We start from the raw sequence: 18,784 nt of genomic DNA, 5'->3' as shown, positions 1-18,784 counted from the left end.
TCTCTTTTTTGTTTTGTTACTTTTTTTTTGGAAAGAAAAGTATACGCAGTTAAATCGCCAGCTTTCCTTTACAACCAAGAGGGGTCATTCGTTATCTGCGTCCTCAGCAACACCGCAGGGACTGGTAGGGAGGCCTATGAGGCGGTGAGTGTTAAAAAGAGAAACTGATTGTCCATTATTTTCTCGTTCCCTTCGTTTAACTTGCACTAAGATCGGGGAATATGGAAGGCAACTGTAGGTGGCCCTGTTGTGACGTGGTGGCAAAGCAGGGCCTCTGAAGTTAGCCAGGAGGGAAATTTAAAGACAGTTTTTGTGGCAGTTTCGTTTCTTCATCATAAAGTTTATGGACCGTGTGCATACATTTATACTTGAGGGTTTCTTGTTTCCAACAGTTAGGCATATGCTTTCTTTCTCTATTCGTCATTGATAGGGAAGAAATTTGATAAGGCCTGGCCAGTATTTGAATTCTTCTGTATCTCCCAAAACAAGCAATTGGTCTACAAGTTTTGAACATTTGCTGTAGGAAAGATGAAAGTCCTGGATAGACTTTTATGACGAAATCAAATGGTCAGTTCAACTGCAAGGGCGGAAGAGGCACTGTGGGACTCGGTTTCTGTAAACTGACTGCACTGACTGCTCGAAATTATTCTGATCGTCCTCTTGAATTCGGCGTGCTTTCTTCAGGCGGCATGATTGTATCAGTGAGATGAAATTGAAAGAGAATGAAGTTGGCATTTGGGAAAAGTTTATTATTACTCAACCAGCCAAGCATCTGATTAACGTGACATTGCTGCATTTTGTTTAAACACCAGAACCATCGAAAAGATGATGGCATGTCGGTTTCACGAAAGAAGAACTTGAATGTCAGTAGATGTCGAGGAGAAGCTATGCAAATGGAAAGAAGAACTGAAAGAGTTCATTAATTATCTGTGAGCCATCCACCACGTGTGCTATTATAGATTTAAAGCCGCCTGCAAATTGATTGATGGCACAGCATGTCTTGCAGGTAATGGCACAGCAACCGGAATCTGTGATGTAGGTCATCGTCATGGTAACATGACAGATTCGACCGACAGCGTGGATGTGAGCGATGGGCTAGAGGAGAGCTGCACTGACAGTGCTCAGAACACAAACTGTCAGGTTCTCCATCAGCCGCAGGATGTGGAAAACCTCATCAACTCTCTGCCTGACCTAGTAGTACAGACTATCTTCCAGGTACAATGTCTCCACTGTTCTTGTAACAGCTAGGGAACATCTTCCAGATACAGTGGAACCCCCTTTTTGAGGCCGCAAACCAAAAAAAAAAAAAGATATTATAAGACTGGGAATCTTGAAATGAAGTCAAATTTTCAGAAATGAACATGAAGAGATTTTGTTTGTTTGTTTGTTTGTTTGTTTGTTTAACGCCCAGCCGACCACGAAGGGCCATATCAGGGCGGTGCTGCTTTGACATATAACGTGCGCCACACACAAGACAGAAGTCGCAGCACAGGCTTCATGTCTCACCCATTCACATTATTCTGACACCGGACCAACCAGTCCTAGCACTAACCCCATAATGCCAGACGCCAGGCGGAGCAGCCACTAGATTGCCAATTTTAAAGTCTTAGGTATGACCCGGCCGGGGTTCGAACCCACGACCTCCCGATCACGGGGCGGACGCCTTACCACTAGGCCAACCGTGCCGGTCATGAAGAGAGAGAGATATATAATAGTCTATATATAGAGAGAACACTTGAAAAAGTCGGGTCTTCAAATGAAAGAAGGCTAGAATAAGAAACAAAGGGTCTCGAAAAGGGAATTCCAATGTAGACAACAGGACCAGGAAAGCTATGTCAGTTTACTGGCTGACTGGGTTCTAAAATTGTCTCCCCTTTTCGGCATTGTTTATCGCAAGACTTGACAACTTTGCTGAGTCTCTGTCCTGCCCATTCATACATATTTTAAGTCACTGTTGTGCGAAGTGTGGGTTTAATACTGATGAAATTATAGGGGATGTATCTGAATAGTTTGTTACATGCTGAATTATCTGACAACTCTAGAAATTAATATGGTAGATGGTGTTAAGTACAGAGGCATTAAAACAGGTGCTAATTAGGTGCATGCTTTGTGACAGACTGTCTACAGGCTATCTCACCTGTTTGTATACATGTGTGCATAAGTTCTTACAAGCTCATAAGGCCAACAAAAAAAAAATTGTCTGTTTCTGGTCACCCGACCGACCCTAAATTTCGGCGCCGACCCTAAACTTTTTTTTTCCAAACTCAAAATTTTATTTATTTTTTTGGTGGTAAAGGACAGGGTGAGAAAATGAACAACAAAAACGTGTGAAAACGAAAGTCCGCTGACGATTTGTAAATGTGTTGAGTGTCTTGTCTCTATGTATAGTGAATCCAGTCTCTTTGCGCGATTTTTAAAGTTAGTTTTATTGGTCTACATTTGGGGTAAAAAAAAAAATTAAAAAAAAAATCCCGACCTACCGACCCTATTTTTTTTAGCCATGTTACCAGAAACAGACAATTTTTTTTTTTGGCCTTAGGTTTGTTTTTTTTTAAATGTGTACATTAATCGATTTGAATAGTCTTGAACTGTAGCTTTAGTTTATGAACACATAATGAGACATCTATGTTTATGGCCGTGATTTTATCTTGTCAACCTTCGTAACTCAGTATTATTTTTTCAGTATCTTTACTGGAAGGAGAAGATTTTTGCCACTGAGGTTTTCCAACGCTGGGAGCGAATTCTGGAATCCTCCCTAGGCTGGGAGCGCTTTGAGAACGACAGAGCTTACGCCCACGAGCACGAAGCACTGCTGTCCGCACACTACGTTCTGGAAGAAGCAGCCTGCATCGCGCAGTACGGTCAGTACTTTTCCCACTGCGTCATCTGGATCCACAACTTTCTGCCCACCGACAGTCCTGTGGACACAGACTTCTCTATCCTCAAGTATGTGGAGCTGCACTGTTTGCGCCTGAAGTCTCTGGCGATCTACCATCCCCCCAACCTGTCTTCCTCAGCCTTGACCCTGTCCTTTAAGCAGTACATCGCACCTCTGCAGAACGTCCTCAGCTCTGACAGCAGGGTCGGTCTCAACTTCTACCGTCTGCTCTACTCGTCTGTGGAAGCTGGTACTGGCGTTATTGATCTGCTGCACTTCTACCACGGTCACAATATTCTTGCAAAGGTGAAGATAAATACCATTACACTGAAGAACGAAAAAGAACTTCCCTAAAGACAAATTCTAGACCCCTTTAATCAGCATAGAATATTGCTACGTGTCGTACAAAAAAAGCAAACAAATATTGAATAAAACTCTGAACCATAGAGTTCCATCCATACACATTGTTGATATTAACTTGATGAAATCATCATCCTCAACGCTTGTCAATTTTCTGGCTTCAGACATAACAATGCGCACCGATGGTGTTATAGTTGTTACCACTACTTTTATCCATTGGTTTTCCTATGCCTTTTTTCCCCATCTTACAGATCACTTCACTGGATTTTTCCCATGGCTTAATCTTAGCCTCTGGCATTCAGCCATTGAATATCCTGACGGTGTGCTGCTCGCTGCGTGTGTTGAAATGCCCCGTGCAGAACCTCAACACCGCCATCGTGCAACAGCTGCTCAACAAAAGCCTGCACGATCTCTACATGGTCAATGATGAACACACTCTCAACCTCAACTACGTGGAGAAATCCGCCATCAGGTGGTCTCAGCTTGTATTGAGACCACACTGGTCCTTCAAGGTAGGCATATTTAATTAGCAGTGGCAAGTGTGACTTGGTGCCCACCTTCAACTGTGTGCAGATATATGATCTTAGCTTGTTCTGATCGAGACCCAGGCGGTCTAACATGTTAGATGTGTTACTTTATCTTTTCTTCTTCTGTCACCATGTTACAAGTGATATTGTCAATGTTTTTGAAGTGACAAAGTCCGCAACTAGCCGCAAGGACTCTGCCCAACCCCAGAGTGTTTCTTTTAAATTCGCCAGAATTTGCGTCTCAGGTCAGCAAAGATGGTGCATGTCTGGAGAACATGTCCTTGAGCTTACGTGTCTGTTCCACATGAGCAATGTGTGTGTGAGATCTTCAGTCTGCAGAGATGTGTTACAATGTAATAGTTCTATGGTACGTGCATCATGTATTTTGAAACAAAAACCGCCATCGATTTTAATAGCTGTGCTTAAAAAGTTCCAAGAGTGTCTCCACTTTAATAACAAGGCGTGATTTCAGGTGCACTACATCTTCAAGAACAGGTCTGTGTGTCCGGTGCATATCTGCCCCAACCCCTTCGCTCAGTCCCTGGTGCTGGACAGCCTGTGTTCCAGTGTGTCGCGCGCCTTGCTGCGCTGCGTGGCCGACACATACGGGCCAACGCTGCACTGCATGGCCTTCATCTTGTCCGTCTGGGAGCCACTCATGCCCTTCTCTGACCTTGAAGACCTTGCCAGTAATTTCAAGGTGAGGTTAGATGTGAGAGCTGTTGGTCGCAAACGAGAAGCCTTATTTTAAATATCAGTTCATCCGGCTTGTCCATTTTCTGTCTGCATGATATACCACTTCAGCTAGCGGCGAGTAAGTGCAGCAAGAAATGTGATGTCATGAATATATTCTTTACACTATTATTGTTTGTGTACTACAGCAGTGACAAACGTCACTAAAGACAAGGGCTTGTCTTTGCTCATGTACATCAATCTAAATTTGTTTTCTTTCCTTTATTCAGCAAACTGTGAAAAACATCTAAAATGAAACTGCTGCTCCCTGCTGCTAATAATGACCTAGTACTGTACCATCAGACAGAGTAAGCATGGGTCTACAAACATGTTTTTTTATGCAAGTCAGACACTATCACATTTATACTTCCCTGTCCACCAGTACCTGGGAGTACACATGAAACAGCTGCAGTCGGCGGTGTTCAACCTGATCATTCCCAGCGACGCCCTTATTGCATTCGCCCTGCACGCCCCGCGCCTCACCGACCTCCTGGTCTTCCAACACAAGATCTTCTTCAACGGCAGAGTGGCCGTGACGGAGGACCAGGTGACCGACCTCAAGCAGGAGGTGTCAGTCGCCCTCAGAGCCCCCTGGGCCCCTATCAAGCTTGACGACTCTCTCTACAAGCTGGCCTGCTGTCGCCAGAACCTGCTCTTTGAGGAGAATGTCAACCAGTATGAAGGATTTTGGTGATCTCTCTGTTTCGGAACGTCAACCAGTTTGAAGCATTTTGCATATCTGTGTTTGAGAACATCAAAGGTGAACTCTCTCAGTGTTTAAAAACACCAACCAGTAGAAATTATCAGTGCATCGTTTCAAAGTGGGCACGATGTGGTCAGTACTTTTCGGTTGTATGAAGACAATCTTTGTCTTTGTCATTGTGGTGCAATAAAGTTACCTTTTACAATTTCTTGTACCTTTAGTTTGTCACTTTTTTAGTGTATTGCTGCAGGGCTGTTTGAGTCTGGTGTAAACCCTATTATAAATGATGATGTGGTGTGCAGAGGTACCTGGGATGAAAGGATACCCACAAGAACAGTGGAAAGTCAGTTGAAAGTGTCCCTACATTGTAGGTAGCCTGTTATGTCAGGTCTACTTTAGTCTAGATAATAGACAAAGGCAGTACGGGTGTCCTTTCTTGGGAGGTGTCCTTTCTTGGGAGGTGTTCTCTCGTCAGTCCTCACATTGCAGGTACCACTGCACTAGCACACAAGGAAAATAAGACAGGTTAGCTTTCTCATTTCTTTTGCCCGATAGAAATAACCTAGGGACTCGCTAAGCTGCTAAGCATAACTTTTTTTTATATCACCAAACAGTGCTCAGACTAAAGCAGGACTAAGCTTCAGACCTCATGCGGTTATTTTTTTCCCAGAAGGAAACCCATGCCATATAACTTTCCAGTCGTACATGACTTGGCATGCCACAGTGTCTGATAATCATGCTACTTTAATTGTGCATTGTTTTCTGCACTTATCAACATCATAAACAAGAATCTTTACTTTACAATTGGAAGACCATGCAGTCCTTCTGGACAAGTAGCTATAATTGGCTCAGTAGGTCATTGTGTTGGGGCAGTGATTTGTTTGTTTGTTTGTTTATTTGTTGCTTAACGTCCAGCCGACTACGCAGAGCCATATCAGGAAGAGGAAGGGGGGATGAAGGGGGCCACTTGTCAAGCGATTCTTGTTTACAAATGCACTAACCCATTACTTGTGTCCCAGCAGGCTTTAGTAAAACTAAATTAATACCTACTGGAAGATTACCAGTTTCCAGTATGTTAAAATAGGCTTAACCTATCTACTGCTGGACTTACATCAGAACACTAACAGATTAAACTATACATGAATCGCGAGACAAGCGGCAAGAGAAGAGATTTTTGGAAAAAATACAGGTGATTGAGCAAGAAGGCAGAAAAAAGAAAAGAATTCATGACGAAAAAGAGAGCATGACAGGAAAGAGGAACCAAAAATCTACCTAACAGCAAACTAGAAAGCTCCTGCGGTTCCAAAAACAGGAGGGGCCTTTAATTTCATAACCGCAGTGCCCCACTGCGGGAGGGGCAGTGATCATGCTGGCCATTTTACATACCAAATATTTCTTTGACGGCAGGCGGTCACAGTAGCTTTTGCTATTTTTGAATTTTAAAGAAAAAATGTTGCACTAAATATAAATTAATACGTTTGACTAGCTGCCAACTTAATTTCTGGTAAAAGACTAGATATTTCTGATTTAGGAAGGGTGGAAAACAAGATACACAGGTGGTACACGTATAGATAATACATTGTTGCAAAAGGTCCTTGTTCTCACTCCTAGCAGGCATTGTGATTGATACAGCTTGGTGACTGATACAGCTTTACAGCAACTTTTCTTACAAATCCTTCCACGACAGTGACCAGATCAGAAAACACAAAAAGTTTTAGTATCTTTATTACCATTTATCTGTACTAAGCATAACAGAACATAAAAATAAAGACAACTTTGCATAACATTAACAAAAGAAACAAGCACAATGATTCACCACATTCACTGCCTGAAACACACAAGATATTGTCAGTCCTTGTTACCACACTCACATGGGTGCTACTGGGAAAAATCAAAAAACCTGAAAGGCAGGGGTCCAGGGGCCGCTGAGGCCCCGGCGGGGCACAGGGGCAGCGCCCCGTTGGGGGGTTCAGGGGGGCGTTGCCCCCCTGAAGCTGAAGCAAATTTGCCAAAATGAAAGCATATAGTGGCCATTTCCAGCATTCTCACAGTCAGAAACCATACAAGAAGAAAAGAAGCAGAAACAAAAAAAGTCCACAAAAATAATACAAATGGGATACTTTACTGTCCCAACCAACCAAGCAAAAGCACCGTCAATAATTCAAAAAAAATTCTAGAGCATTCGAAAAATGTCTGACAAGAAACAAGAAACAAGGCTTCCCGCGTTTTCTTGAGTTGAGTGGCATTATCAAAGCCACACACAAACACTGCTTCTGATCTGAGTCCTATAATGTATCCATGCGAGGCTTTTTGAAGAAGGAACGAATGTCTCCTGCACTCTGTAAAGCAGCACGTTTCCCCCCTTTCCCAACCATTCCCACCTCCACTTGTTTGTAACACCTTCCTCTAGTTTTTCAAGTTTAGAAGGATCGACATCATCACTGATGTAAGGCATTTTGATCGAGCAAAATGCTCAAGTTTGAAAGAAAGTTTCTGGACACCGACGAAACCAAATCATAATAAGCAAGATGGCGGCAAATCCAAGGGAGCGAACCGAGAAAGCACGCGAACCGGTGTCAAAAGTCGGATCGGAACCGCTGCTCGTTATTTCAACTTAGCGAAACGAAACGGAAAACCGGAATTTCCGGCTTCAGATTTTTTTCAAAAACCGGAAATCAGGCAAAAGCCGGAAGAGTAACACCCATGCACTCACACACTGTTTGGTACATGTTCATTACACTGACTCTTTCATAAATCAGCAAGATCTAAAAGAATTTATTATGACAGCAGTCACCTTCCAGATCTCGACCACCATCCTCCCTCCCCCTTATCCACTGAGTGATAACACGACAATATGGGAATGTGTGTAAATTGTTGATACATGTATCTGAGTCTACATGAGAACAACCCAGAAATGTCAGTGATGCTGGTGATACAAATCTCATGTAAAATGGAAAGAAATTTTAAGCTACCCCCCATAATAAATGTAACAAAAGAAAAACTAACAAAAATCCTGAAGACAACACAAACCAACAACCACTGCATATTAGTACATGTATTGTTACATGTACCATATATCCAGTTGTTACAATCAATCAAAAATTAAAAGACAAGCACAGGAACACACTATCACATAACTAAGCAAATTGCACACATTTCATATGGCAGTAATAATAATAATAATAATAAGAATATTTATAATGCGCACATATCTCACCAACAGGCGACTCAAGGCGCACATACACTCGTTCACACACACGGAGACTTAAAGTCACTAGCACACACACACACCATCAAACAGTAACTCTTTTATGGAGAGAAAACTGATCGATCTTTGAATGCGACATAACACAGGAATAAAATGCAACTGTAGAACATCAAACATTAACACTAACAAAATTTAAGCTGAAGAAAAAATCTATCAAAATCAATGTACAATAGCCAAAATCAGCTAAATTACAGTAAATTGAAAGAGTCTGAATGATACTTTATTGCAATAGCAGGCTGTTTTAGAGATGTATTTATATAACATGCCAGATCAGCCATGAATGCTGAGTTATATTAGCAACTGGAATGATGACAACAACATATTTTTCTGATTAAATAAGGTAAGTTTTTCCTCAATTTTTTCAATCTGAGTATATCACTGGTCAAACAAGACTGTTTCTCATAATATTGAAAGTCTAGAAAAGTTTGTCTTGTAGAGGATAAAAAAGAATCATTTAAAAGGATTTGATTTCAACAATTTTTCCTGCATTTTCTGTTCTCTTCCATATTGCTGCCAATGGTCTTCCTCTTTGATGTTATGTTCAAATGAGAACTTTGATGAGCTTCATGGTTAGATGAAGAATTTAAGAAGTTCACTTGAAAAGGAAGCTGAAAAAGAGAACGAAATAAGTAGTACTTGCACTTGTTGTGACTGAGATTCCACTTCCGCAAAAATAGTACAGGTCACACACACACAGATGAACATGCGCTTGCTCTTCCTCTCTCTCACACTTGCAAACGTACTGCCATTTATCAAAGAATAGTTTAGATTTCATTCAATGCTGGTTAGATAACACTGCTGGATAAGCATGTTTATCGTGTATGCACAAATAACATAGATTACACATTTTGAAAACAGCTCTGACTAAAAAAGAAGGTAGCAGCTCTTGTACAATTACCTGTATGGGTACCCCTGGTACTTGGACCTGAAGACGGACAGCAGGAGACTGAAGAAGATGGCCACACAGCCAAGACCAACCAGCGCCATGACTGAAACCATGGTTACATTTCACACTTTACAAGCTGAAAGTTGGTGACGGCAGCTTTTTTTCTGCGCACATAAACTTGCACACTGCTGATATTTTGACACTTGCACCTGCCACAGTACTGCCAGCTACTTGTTCCAGCTCACTTTCTTTACACTGTATAAGCTGAAAGTTGCTAACAACTTCATACTGTATGTGCTAAGAATCAAATTTATTTGTAACAGTACTTAACTGACAGCCTGACACTTTATCGGCCTACCTCACCTGTAACTGCCCGCTACATTGCCAAAAAGCTTTTTTCCACAATCAAAGAAATTTGGCAATTGAAGCATCAACATGTATGGCATGCTAAGGTTGCTAGATACAATTTCCCTGTCCATTTCAATTTTTATAGTTCCCAGTGAGTCACCGCTGACGACCTAATCAATATAATCTGCCAGTTCTGTCAGTTTTTACAAAGCTAAGCATATACAGAACTTGTGGCATAACACTTTATCCTTTTCAAACAGGACATATTAGTTTCAGTCATTTAATGATTTATCTCACACAACCAGTAGCACTTAACGCAAGCAAGTAACCAACCACAAGCAAAGGAAGAAGGAACATACTTCTCCTCTTGCCGGGGTCCCCCTTGAGTGAATGTGCCTCGTTCAGCAGAATGAAGCCCACCACCACTGCACAGTCTGACCAGTCAAGGATTGCAATGGTGTGTATACTGCTGGCCTAAGCTTAGCTTGTCTAAATGTTAATTGGTACATTTCATGTGTATTCCTTACACGAAGGAATGTGCAGTCATCAAAATAAGTGTTGAGTTTGTACGAGTTGTAAAAGAGTGAATACCCGTGCTTTTTCCTCTGACAAACATTGAAGGGGCCAATCACTAGCGAGGGGTGTGTCGGAAACACAATCATTGAAGGGGCCAATCACTAGCGAGGGGTGTGTCGGAAACACAATCATTGAAGGGGCCAATCACTAGCGAGGGGTGTGTAGGAAACACAATCATTGAAGGGGCCAATCACTAGCGAGGGGTGTGTCGGAAACACAATCATTGAAGGGGCCAATCACTAGCAAGGGGTGTGTCGGAAACACAAACATTGAAGGGGCCAATCACTAGCAAGGGGTGTGTCGGAAACACAAACATTGAAGGGGCCAATCACTAGCAAGGGGTGTGTCGGAAACACAATCATTGAAGGGGCCAATCACTAGCAAGGGGTGTGTCGGAAACACAATCATTGAAGGGGCCAATCACTAGCAAGGGGTGTGTCGGAAACACAATCATTGAAGGGGCCAATAACTAGCAAGGGGTGTGTCGGAAACACAATCATTAAAGGGGCCAATCACTAGCAAGGGGTGTGTCGGAAACACAATCATTGAAGGGGCCAATCACTAGCAAGGGGTGTGTCGGAAACACAAACATTGAAGGGGCCAATCACTAGCAAGGGGTGTGTCGGAAACACAATCATTGAAGGGGCCAATCACTAGCAAGGGGTGTGTCGGAAACACAAACATTGAAGGGGCCAATCACTAGCAAGGGGTGTGTCGGAAACACAAACATTGAAGGGGTCAATCACTAGCGAGGGGCGTGTCGGAAACACAAACATTGAAGGGGTCAATCACTAGCGAGGGGTGTGTCAGAAACACACACAATGAAGGGGCCAATCACTAGCGAGGGGTGTGACGGAAACACACACAATGGCGGGGCCAACCACTAGCGAGGGGTGTGTCAGAAACACACACAATGGAGGGGCCAACCACTAGCGAGGGGTGTGTCAGAAACACACACAATGGCGGGGCCAATCACTAGCGAGGGGCGTGTCGGAAACACAAACATTGAAGGGGTCAATCACTAGCGAGGGGTGTGTCGGAAACACAAACATTGAAGGGGCCAATCACTAGCAAGGGGTGTGTCGGAAACACAATCATTGAGGGGCCAATCACTAGCGAGGGGTGTGTCGGAAACACAATCATTGAAGGGGCCAATCACTAGCGAGGGGTGTGTCAGAAACACACACATTGGAGGGGCCAATCACTAGCGAGGGGTGTGTCAGAAACACACACAATGAAGGGGCCAATCACTAGCGAGGGGTGTGACGGAAACACAAACATTGAAGGGGCCAATCACTAGCGAGGGGTGTGTCGGAAACACAAACATTGAAGGGGTCAATCACTAGCGAGGGGTGTGTCGGAAACACGTGGACAGGAGCATGTGTCTATTGATTTGTCGGAGGAAAAGCAAGGGTATTTATACTCTTTCACAACTCATACAAACTTGAGGGAGTTATTTAAAAAAATTGTCTATATTGGAATAAGTGCAAGCACAGTGCTCCACTCTCAGTAAGCTTAGAGTGCTCTCTTCCTCCAGCTGGAAGTGCTGTACTTTGGCATGACAGTTACGTGTAACATGAAGGATCAGAAGATTTACCATTCTCCAGTCCATACCCGGCTCTGTTCTTAATGTTCAAGACGCAGGTCTCTGACAGGCAACGCTTACACAAGCAAAACCAACAGTATAGATGTGAAAGGATACGCAGCAGCATGACGATGTAGGTCTCCATGATGAACTGACCCTGGCTGCTGCCATGGATGTAGTGCTACACACACAAACAGTGCAACGCTTGTCAAATCACAAAATGTTCACATGTCACAATGTGTTTATCTTTGTGTTTCAAGTGTCTAAAGAAATCCCCAAAAGGAGCTGTGAAAAGTTATAAGATATAACAACCCTCTCTCCCTCCCACCTTGTGGAAAAACACACTGTATTAATAAGAGACTGCATAAAAGTTGGCGAAAAAAACACTTTGAGGTAAAATCAAGCAAGTTACTGTTAAGTAAAGTGGGCACATGTGTGTGTCTGTGTGTATCATTGTTTATATGTTCACAAAATATCCTGAAGGAGCTAAGCCAAGTTATCTGAAGCCAACTAAAAACATATTCACGCTCAAAACTAAATTCTATAGAAACTGTAGCTATGAAAATATTATCAAAAACACATTATTGTCAGTAAACTCACCATCTGCCCAGTTTGTGGATTTCTGTGCATGAGGGGAGGGCCACGAATATGGTTCCACATCTGACCGGAGATCATGGCAAAGATGATAGCCTGTGACACAAAGAAGTACAAATTACTTAGAATGAGGCAGACTTTTATAATTCCTAGAATAAATGAAACCGTGTAACCAGTTAGAGAAGTGGGATAGGGGGGGGGGGGGTGATGGGTGGGTGTGTGTGTGTTGGGGGAGTAGGTTTTGAGAGAGAGAGAGAGAGGATACAACCACACATCCATGGTCCACACACACTCAAATACACATTTGTTAACATTTTAAATGACTGACCAGAGCATAGACGCCCCAGTGTGACTCGTCGAGAAACTGCAGGTTATTACGTTTGAAATACAGCATGCCAAATAAACAATTGACACACAAACACAGTATCATAGCACTGACCAGAGCAAAGACACCCCAGCAGGACTTGTTGTAGAGGAACTCCAGGTTGTTACGTTTCAGATACAGCAAGCCGCCTACCAGAGAGAAGAGCAGGGCTAGGGCAAGCGTGCCCGAGTAGTTTGGCGGACGAAACACACGGATCTGATCCAACAGTCAATACAAAAATAATAAAAATACGCATTTTGCAGAAACATCAAATACCTTGAGCTAACCAAACACACAAATGTTAACTTGCAAAAAAACAGCAGATAATACGAATTCAAAGTAATAATAATAATAATATGTAATGCTCAACAATATACAATTTTGCCTATAGTTTGGACACATGAATTCCTACCAACAATATAATAAGTACAACTACAAGGGAAACAAGAAGAGCAAACGCTCGATCGAGTCACTTTCGCAGTTCTGAATATTATATGAGGCATCAGATGGACAGGAAGAAATTGCTATTCACAACACAATGAGTCACGTTCACATAAAATTTGAGCCCGGTCACTTTTATAGTTTCCGAGAAAAGCCCAACGTTAAGTTATGTGTTGCCGAACAGAAAAGGCTAGTTATCTCCCTTGTTTTTCTGATAACGTTCGTAAAAGGCTACAGATGTAAATACTTTGATGTAAAGAATAATCCTACAAAGTTTCAATCACATCCGATGAACTTTGTCAAAGATATAAAATGTCTAATTTTTCCTTTGACGCTGACCTGTGACCTTGAAAAAGGTCAAAGGTCAACGAAACCATCGTTAAAGTGTAGAGGTCATTGGAGGTCACGACTAAACAAAATATGAGCCCGATCGCTTTGATAGTTTCCGAGAAAAGATATAAAATGTCTAATTTTTCCTTTGACGCTGACCTGTGACCTTGAAAAAGGTCAAAGGTCAACGAAACCATCGTTAAAGTGTAGAGGTCACGACTAAACAAAATATGAGCCCGATCGCTTTGATAGTTTCCGAGAAAAGTCCAACGTTAAGGTGGTGTCTACGGACGGCCGGCCGGCCGGCCAGCCGGCCGGCTGGACGGCCGGCCGGACAGACTAACACTGACCGATTACATAGAGTCACTTTTTCTCAAGTGACTCAAAAACCCTTCTTTGTACAGGAACTCAGAACCATCACTAACACAGAGAATTATTCACTCTCATTGTTACTTTCTGGTATCATAAATGTAAGCATTTGTTTGAGAGAAAAGCATGAACAATTCAGTGCAGCACAAATGCACCCTAATACCCTTATGCTTGAGTACCTTCCATTTACATCCTTGAGATCAGACAGTTTTCAAGTTTACCTGTAGGTCTGTCCTTTCTGCTACCCAGCGAGCTATCTGTTCTGCTGCAAATCCCACCCTGCATACAAAACACACATCATCACATTCTGTTTATCTAACCAGGTACGACCATCCTAGTCCCTCACCATTTTCCTGTCTTAAAACAGTAATCTTATCAACCAAGAAATAAGCATTAGCAGTCTGAGGAAATGCAAGGCAACACATTTGGTCGAAAAATGTGTGTATACATCTCATTCAGAAATAATAGAAGACAAATGTCTATCACAAAATTCATGCATTATCCAAGCATTAATGACCACTATTACAGGACTACAAAGATTTGTTAACTTAAAGCCAGTTCACATAAAAGACTTAATTATTGCCTTTTTTCCCCACTGTACCAACATTGTGATGCAGAAAAAAATTTGATATATTATCCATTTGTTCTTTTGAAATCCTTCTTTGTTGATTTCCATTTTGTATGCTGTAAATCGAAGCTGTCACTGCGAGGTTGTCATTATAGATGTATAATATTACAAACAGGGTCATGATTTTTCACTTAATATCACATTCTTATCATTAACATTTGCCTTCATACCTCTTATTTTTCTGGTTTCATTCTGATGTTCTCATAGTTCTGATAGCTGCATACACCCATGTAAATACACTTTGAATTCTACAGAATGTGGAAAGACTTACCTGTGAATGTCCATAGTGTCTGTTTTCTTTGGCTTTCCCTTTGCTGGAAAATGCATGAACACTGGTGCGGTGTTGATTTTCATCTGTAATGGAAAATGATGATGTTCTTTACTTCCTTACTATGACTTTCCAGATTGCTCAGGTGAGTCGATAATACAGTGGTAGCTGTGATAAAGACACTCTCAGGACCAGCAAAATGTGTTTAGGATGATAGTTTTGATACTGCAAGTATCCTCCGATGACAGGTACACTTTGTTGTTGTATGAGGCCCTGAGGGACAACAGGTGTCCTTAGGTTAGAGGTGTACTCTCATCAAAGGGGCCTGGTATCACAGGGAACCACTGTACATCATACAGTGAGGACTACGGACCATACAAAAACAGAGACTGAACACTATTTGAAAATCTGTCTGCAGACTGCAAATGAGCTGTAACCTGTTACTCACACTCTGAAAGACATCTGGGCCCTCATCGTAGTCGACCATGGTGAAGAAAAGCTGGTTGGAATACTGCTGGGAATATCTCCATGAGTTGGCCAAGATCTGAAATTCTTCATTCGCCTGCCTGAAAAACAGCAATACTCTCACTTACTGCAATGTGAATGACCAGAGTTTTTTCTTCTGCACAATTTCTCTCTCTCTCACACACACACAAACACATTGATATAACACACACACTTACAGTTACACACAGGTACACAAATGTCTGCAATCTTAAGATCAAAACTCAACTATATTCTGCACAGATCAGGTTTAAGATCTGCGAAAGGGGCTTTCATGGAACTTTGTCTTGGGATAGAAGAGTAATACAAGCCAGGCAACTACTGCATATCTTCAAAATAACACATATAATTCATAATTTCAAGCATTTAATTTTTTTGCTAGATGCTTTTGTCACACTCACAGTATCATGCACATTTCAGTTTGCTGGTTTTATAATTATATAACTTGTAAGTGAACATTTCCTAGTCATTAATTCAACTACTCTGCTGTACAAACTGTGAGAGTGTACCTTTGTACATCACTACATGTCACAACCATAACAACATAAATAATATGTTATGTGTTACTTTGATAATATCAAAAACTTACTTGCACACAGAACACTGTCTCTGAGGTTGCAGGGCTGTCAACATCACTATCACTGAATAGTTCCGTGGTGCAGTTTTGACATACTGCTTGAATTTATCTCCATTCAATCTGATTATAGATTTTTTGTTGTTCCATTCTGTTAGCTGCTGCACTTTGTCACCAAGAGATTCCTGCAAGAAACAAAATCACTCTTATTATTAAATGTTATTCATGCCACATATTTTCAAACGTAGAGCATACTCGGTGTCTTTCAGATTGGTGGGTGAAAAAAGTCAGAAAATAAACCAAGTCTAGTCCCCGTTTTCTTAGCAGCGAAGTGAAGTGAAGCTAGGAAGTAGCATTTCATGGATACTGCTCGCTGCAAGAGAGGCTAGAATTAGGCGAGAGTATGTGAGCATCCCTGTGGAGGTGCTCACAAAACAAGAAAACATGGCGCCAGCACAGCTGCCAATCCCATGGGCTGTACACAGAGTGCAGACGACACTTTTAGAATCAACCGATTGTTTTCAATTTTTTCCCCCGCTAGCAAAATCGATTTTATAAAGACCCTTGCTGTCTTGCAAAGCAAACGGCTAGTCGCAAGCAATTCTCACGCAAAACGTGGGTCAGAGGAACCACTTAAACATTTTGTGGCTGTGGATTAAATAAAAATCTGTGCAACCCCCGGGCAGATCTGATAACACCAGCTGCAAATCATCTTCGCAACTCTCTCCAAAGTCTGCAGAATCTTCACTTTGATGAAGGCGGCAGTCCAAAGAAAGAAGAAGAAGAAGACATGAACATGTTTGAACGATTAAGCGTGTAATTCCTAACAAAAGACCCCAAATTACGAGAGGAACAGAAACATTCCCTAGACTTTGGGCTGCATCACACACACACACACACACTCACACCAACTGACCCAAGAATCAAACACACACACACACCAAAAACCAAACACACAGGTGACATTGACACACACCAAGGAAGATTAGACATCGTGACGTTACAAGGAATTCCCATAACTTAAGTTGCATGATGCACATCATTTAAGAACAGACGACCTTTGTCCTATTGCAAACTTTGTACATCTACGTGCACTGCAAAGGGAAGCTTTAGAACTAACGGAGTAACTGTAATGGTGTCATCGTGAGAAAACAAAATATCCAAATGCAATCAACGTCTTTCACTGTTTCAGTAAAGGAAAATTGCAAAACGTAAAATTGTCAATTGTGACAGGCACACTGTACCTCTTTCTTTTTAGTCTGCGAACCCGCAAGTGCAATGAAAGACAAGCAGACGAGCAGACCACAAATTCTCTTCACGTCGGCCATGGTGAACAATACCGGTCTTTACGACCTGTAGCAGAATCTTGCAGCTAGTTGGCTGATTTTCCATAATTAGAATTCTCGTTCGGGGCTTAGCCAACCACAGGTCTGAAAAAAATGTGTGTGTGCATGTCTCCCTGCATTTAAATTACTTTTTGTATACGTCAACTAAACGTATTATAAATAATTTGAGTTCAGCTTGTTTGTTTGTTTTTATGTGTGCTTGTACCAGTTCCATATATTACTTAAATGGTACAGGAAAGGACTACTATCAGGTTTGGCACGCTTCCGAATCGGATCTATAAAGTGCAAGCATCCTCTTTGGTGTAAGTGCGTCGAATGACGTGGATGAGAAGTATTTCTTGATTGGACATTTTGCAAACCAATCACAGTCGGTGAGACAAACCATTCCATTGCAAAGGCTATGTACACGCTTGTGGTTTATTGGTAAAAACACCTAAGCTTACCGTCAACCATAGACGCGTCAACCCAGTGGACTTACTTTCCCATTTTGGAACTTTTGCCGTCTTTTGAGAGAAGAACGTTTTCTTTACTTCCTTACTATCACTTTCCTCCAATAACACAGCCACTTAGCTACAAATTGCATAACGACTAGATAGGTCTATGCTCCGGCTGAACGTAAGACCACGATGCCCTTCCACTTACAATCAGATACAGATACACGGGAACACCAAGGGAGGAAAGACTATGCAGAAACTGTGGATCGAGTGGTGGAGGATGAACTTCACTTCCTTGATTCGTGTGCAATGTATGCTCATCTCAGGCAACATCTCAGTTATTACCGAATACTTCCACCGGCAGTGATGAAATAAGAGATGTGTCTATGCTTCCACGAAATATAAGAGCATCCCTCCACTTGGAAATGGCGGATACTTAGAAATCAACAGAATGGCTGATTCGTGTACAAATATGTTTTTCTTTCTTAGTAAAGATGATACGATAGTTGTATACCGAAGGCGCTATTTTGCAAAGTTTTCTGAAATGAAATACTCAGGGGTCAAAATGTGGGACGAAAATTTAGAACTCGCACAAAAAGGCGTCACAATGAAAATTACAGTCTGGGATTCCTACTCAAAACACAGCCGTTTTCAATTTGAGTAACTCACCGCTCAAACGTTTAGCTTAAGGTATTCCTGGTGTGTGGTCACATAATTACAACCCCCAATCTGAACTGTATCTCTTGGGGCGATTGGAGACAGGGGAGTTTTCCGTTGTTAGATATTATCCCTTTAAAAATGCATTCATTCCGCTGACACTGATAGACATGTGTCAGTTATAAAATGAACTTTTAGCCAATAACTTACTCTCGGCAGAAAGCACTCAGTTGCAGCAGCATGCTATAGATGTTGGGTGTGTGCACAAAAGGAAGAATGCTCTTATAACATGAAACGATGTTCTTATGGCATGGAAAAGGTGCTCTTCTGGTATAGAAAATGCTCTTACAGCACTCAGTAAAAAGGGCATGAAAAGATGCTCTTATGGCATGAAAATAATGATGCTCTTACG

At 41.9% G+C, this 18,784-nt stretch overlaps 2 protein-coding genes and 1 long non-coding RNA gene across 3 annotated transcripts in view; 2 read left to right on the top strand and 1 right to left on the bottom strand.

The window, feature by feature from the left end:
• Positions 1-13: 13 nt before the first annotated feature.
• On the top strand, positions 14-5,408 carry LOC138969412 (uncharacterized). Its single transcript, XM_070342206.1, has 6 exons — positions 14-144; positions 1,007-1,215; positions 2,684-3,184; positions 3,490-3,750; positions 4,238-4,465; positions 4,880-5,408. The coding sequence occupies exons 2-6, from the start codon at positions 1,057-1,059 to the stop codon at positions 5,189-5,191; spliced, it is 1,461 nt and encodes a 486-aa protein (XP_070198307.1). The 5' UTR covers positions 14-144; positions 1,007-1,056; the 3' UTR covers positions 5,192-5,408.
• A 1,501-nt stretch (positions 5,409-6,909) lies between these two features.
• Positions 6,910-17,334, bottom strand: LOC138969408 (tumor suppressor candidate 3-like). The gene is made up of 11 exons (XM_070342203.1): positions 17,180-17,334; positions 15,951-16,120; positions 15,306-15,423; positions 14,861-14,943; positions 14,183-14,240; positions 12,897-13,037; positions 12,464-12,553; positions 11,981-12,044; positions 10,062-10,136; positions 9,367-9,457; positions 6,910-9,076 (listed from the first exon to the last, which is right to left on the bottom strand). The coding sequence occupies exons 1-11, from the start codon at positions 17,261-17,263 to the stop codon at positions 9,061-9,063; spliced, it is 990 nt and encodes a 329-aa protein (XP_070198304.1). The 5' UTR covers positions 17,264-17,334; the 3' UTR covers positions 6,910-9,060.
• LOC138969409 (uncharacterized) overlaps positions 13,429-18,784 on the top strand; it is a 234,823-nt gene continuing 229,467 nt past the window's right edge. Inside the window, exons 1-2 of the long non-coding RNA XR_011456452.1 lie at positions 13,429-13,664; positions 13,805-13,869. This is a non-coding gene — a long non-coding RNA (uncharacterized lncRNA). The remainder of the gene's footprint in view (positions 13,665-13,804; positions 13,870-18,784) is intronic.

This window comes from Littorina saxatilis, linkage group LG6, assembly GCF_037325665.1.
Source record: "Littorina saxatilis isolate snail1 linkage group LG6, US_GU_Lsax_2.0, whole genome shotgun sequence".
Taxonomy (NCBI): domain Eukaryota; kingdom Metazoa; phylum Mollusca; class Gastropoda; order Littorinimorpha; family Littorinidae; genus Littorina; species Littorina saxatilis.
The sequence above is the reverse complement of the archived record's forward strand: the minus strand, read 5'-3'. Positions and strand labels throughout refer to the sequence as shown.

Excerpts from the sequence above, each read along its gene's own strand:
- LOC138969412 (XM_070342206.1), top strand. The coding sequence starts at position 1,057 with ATGACAGATTCGACCGACAGCGTGGATGTGAGCGATGGGCTAGAGGAG. Across the intron at positions 1,216-2,683 it reads TAGTACAGACTATCTTCCAG|TATCTTTACTGGAAGGAGAA; the intron begins GTACAATGTCTC and ends TTATTTTTTCAG. Across the intron at positions 3,751-4,237 it reads GACCACACTGGTCCTTCAAG|GTGCACTACATCTTCAAGAA; the intron begins GTAGGCATATTT and ends GCGTGATTTCAG.
- LOC138969408 (XM_070342203.1), bottom strand. The coding sequence starts at position 17,263 with ATGGCCGACGTGAAGAGAATTTGTGGTCTGCTCGTCTGCTTGTCTTTC. Across the intron at positions 12,554-12,896 it reads GCTGGGGTGTCTTTGCTCTG|GCTATCATCTTTGCCATGAT; the intron begins GTCAGTGCTATG and ends TTTGTGTCACAG. Across the intron at positions 12,045-12,463 it reads ATCCACAAACTGGGCAGATG|CACTACATCCATGGCAGCAG; the intron begins GTGAGTTTACTG and ends TTGTGTGTGTAG.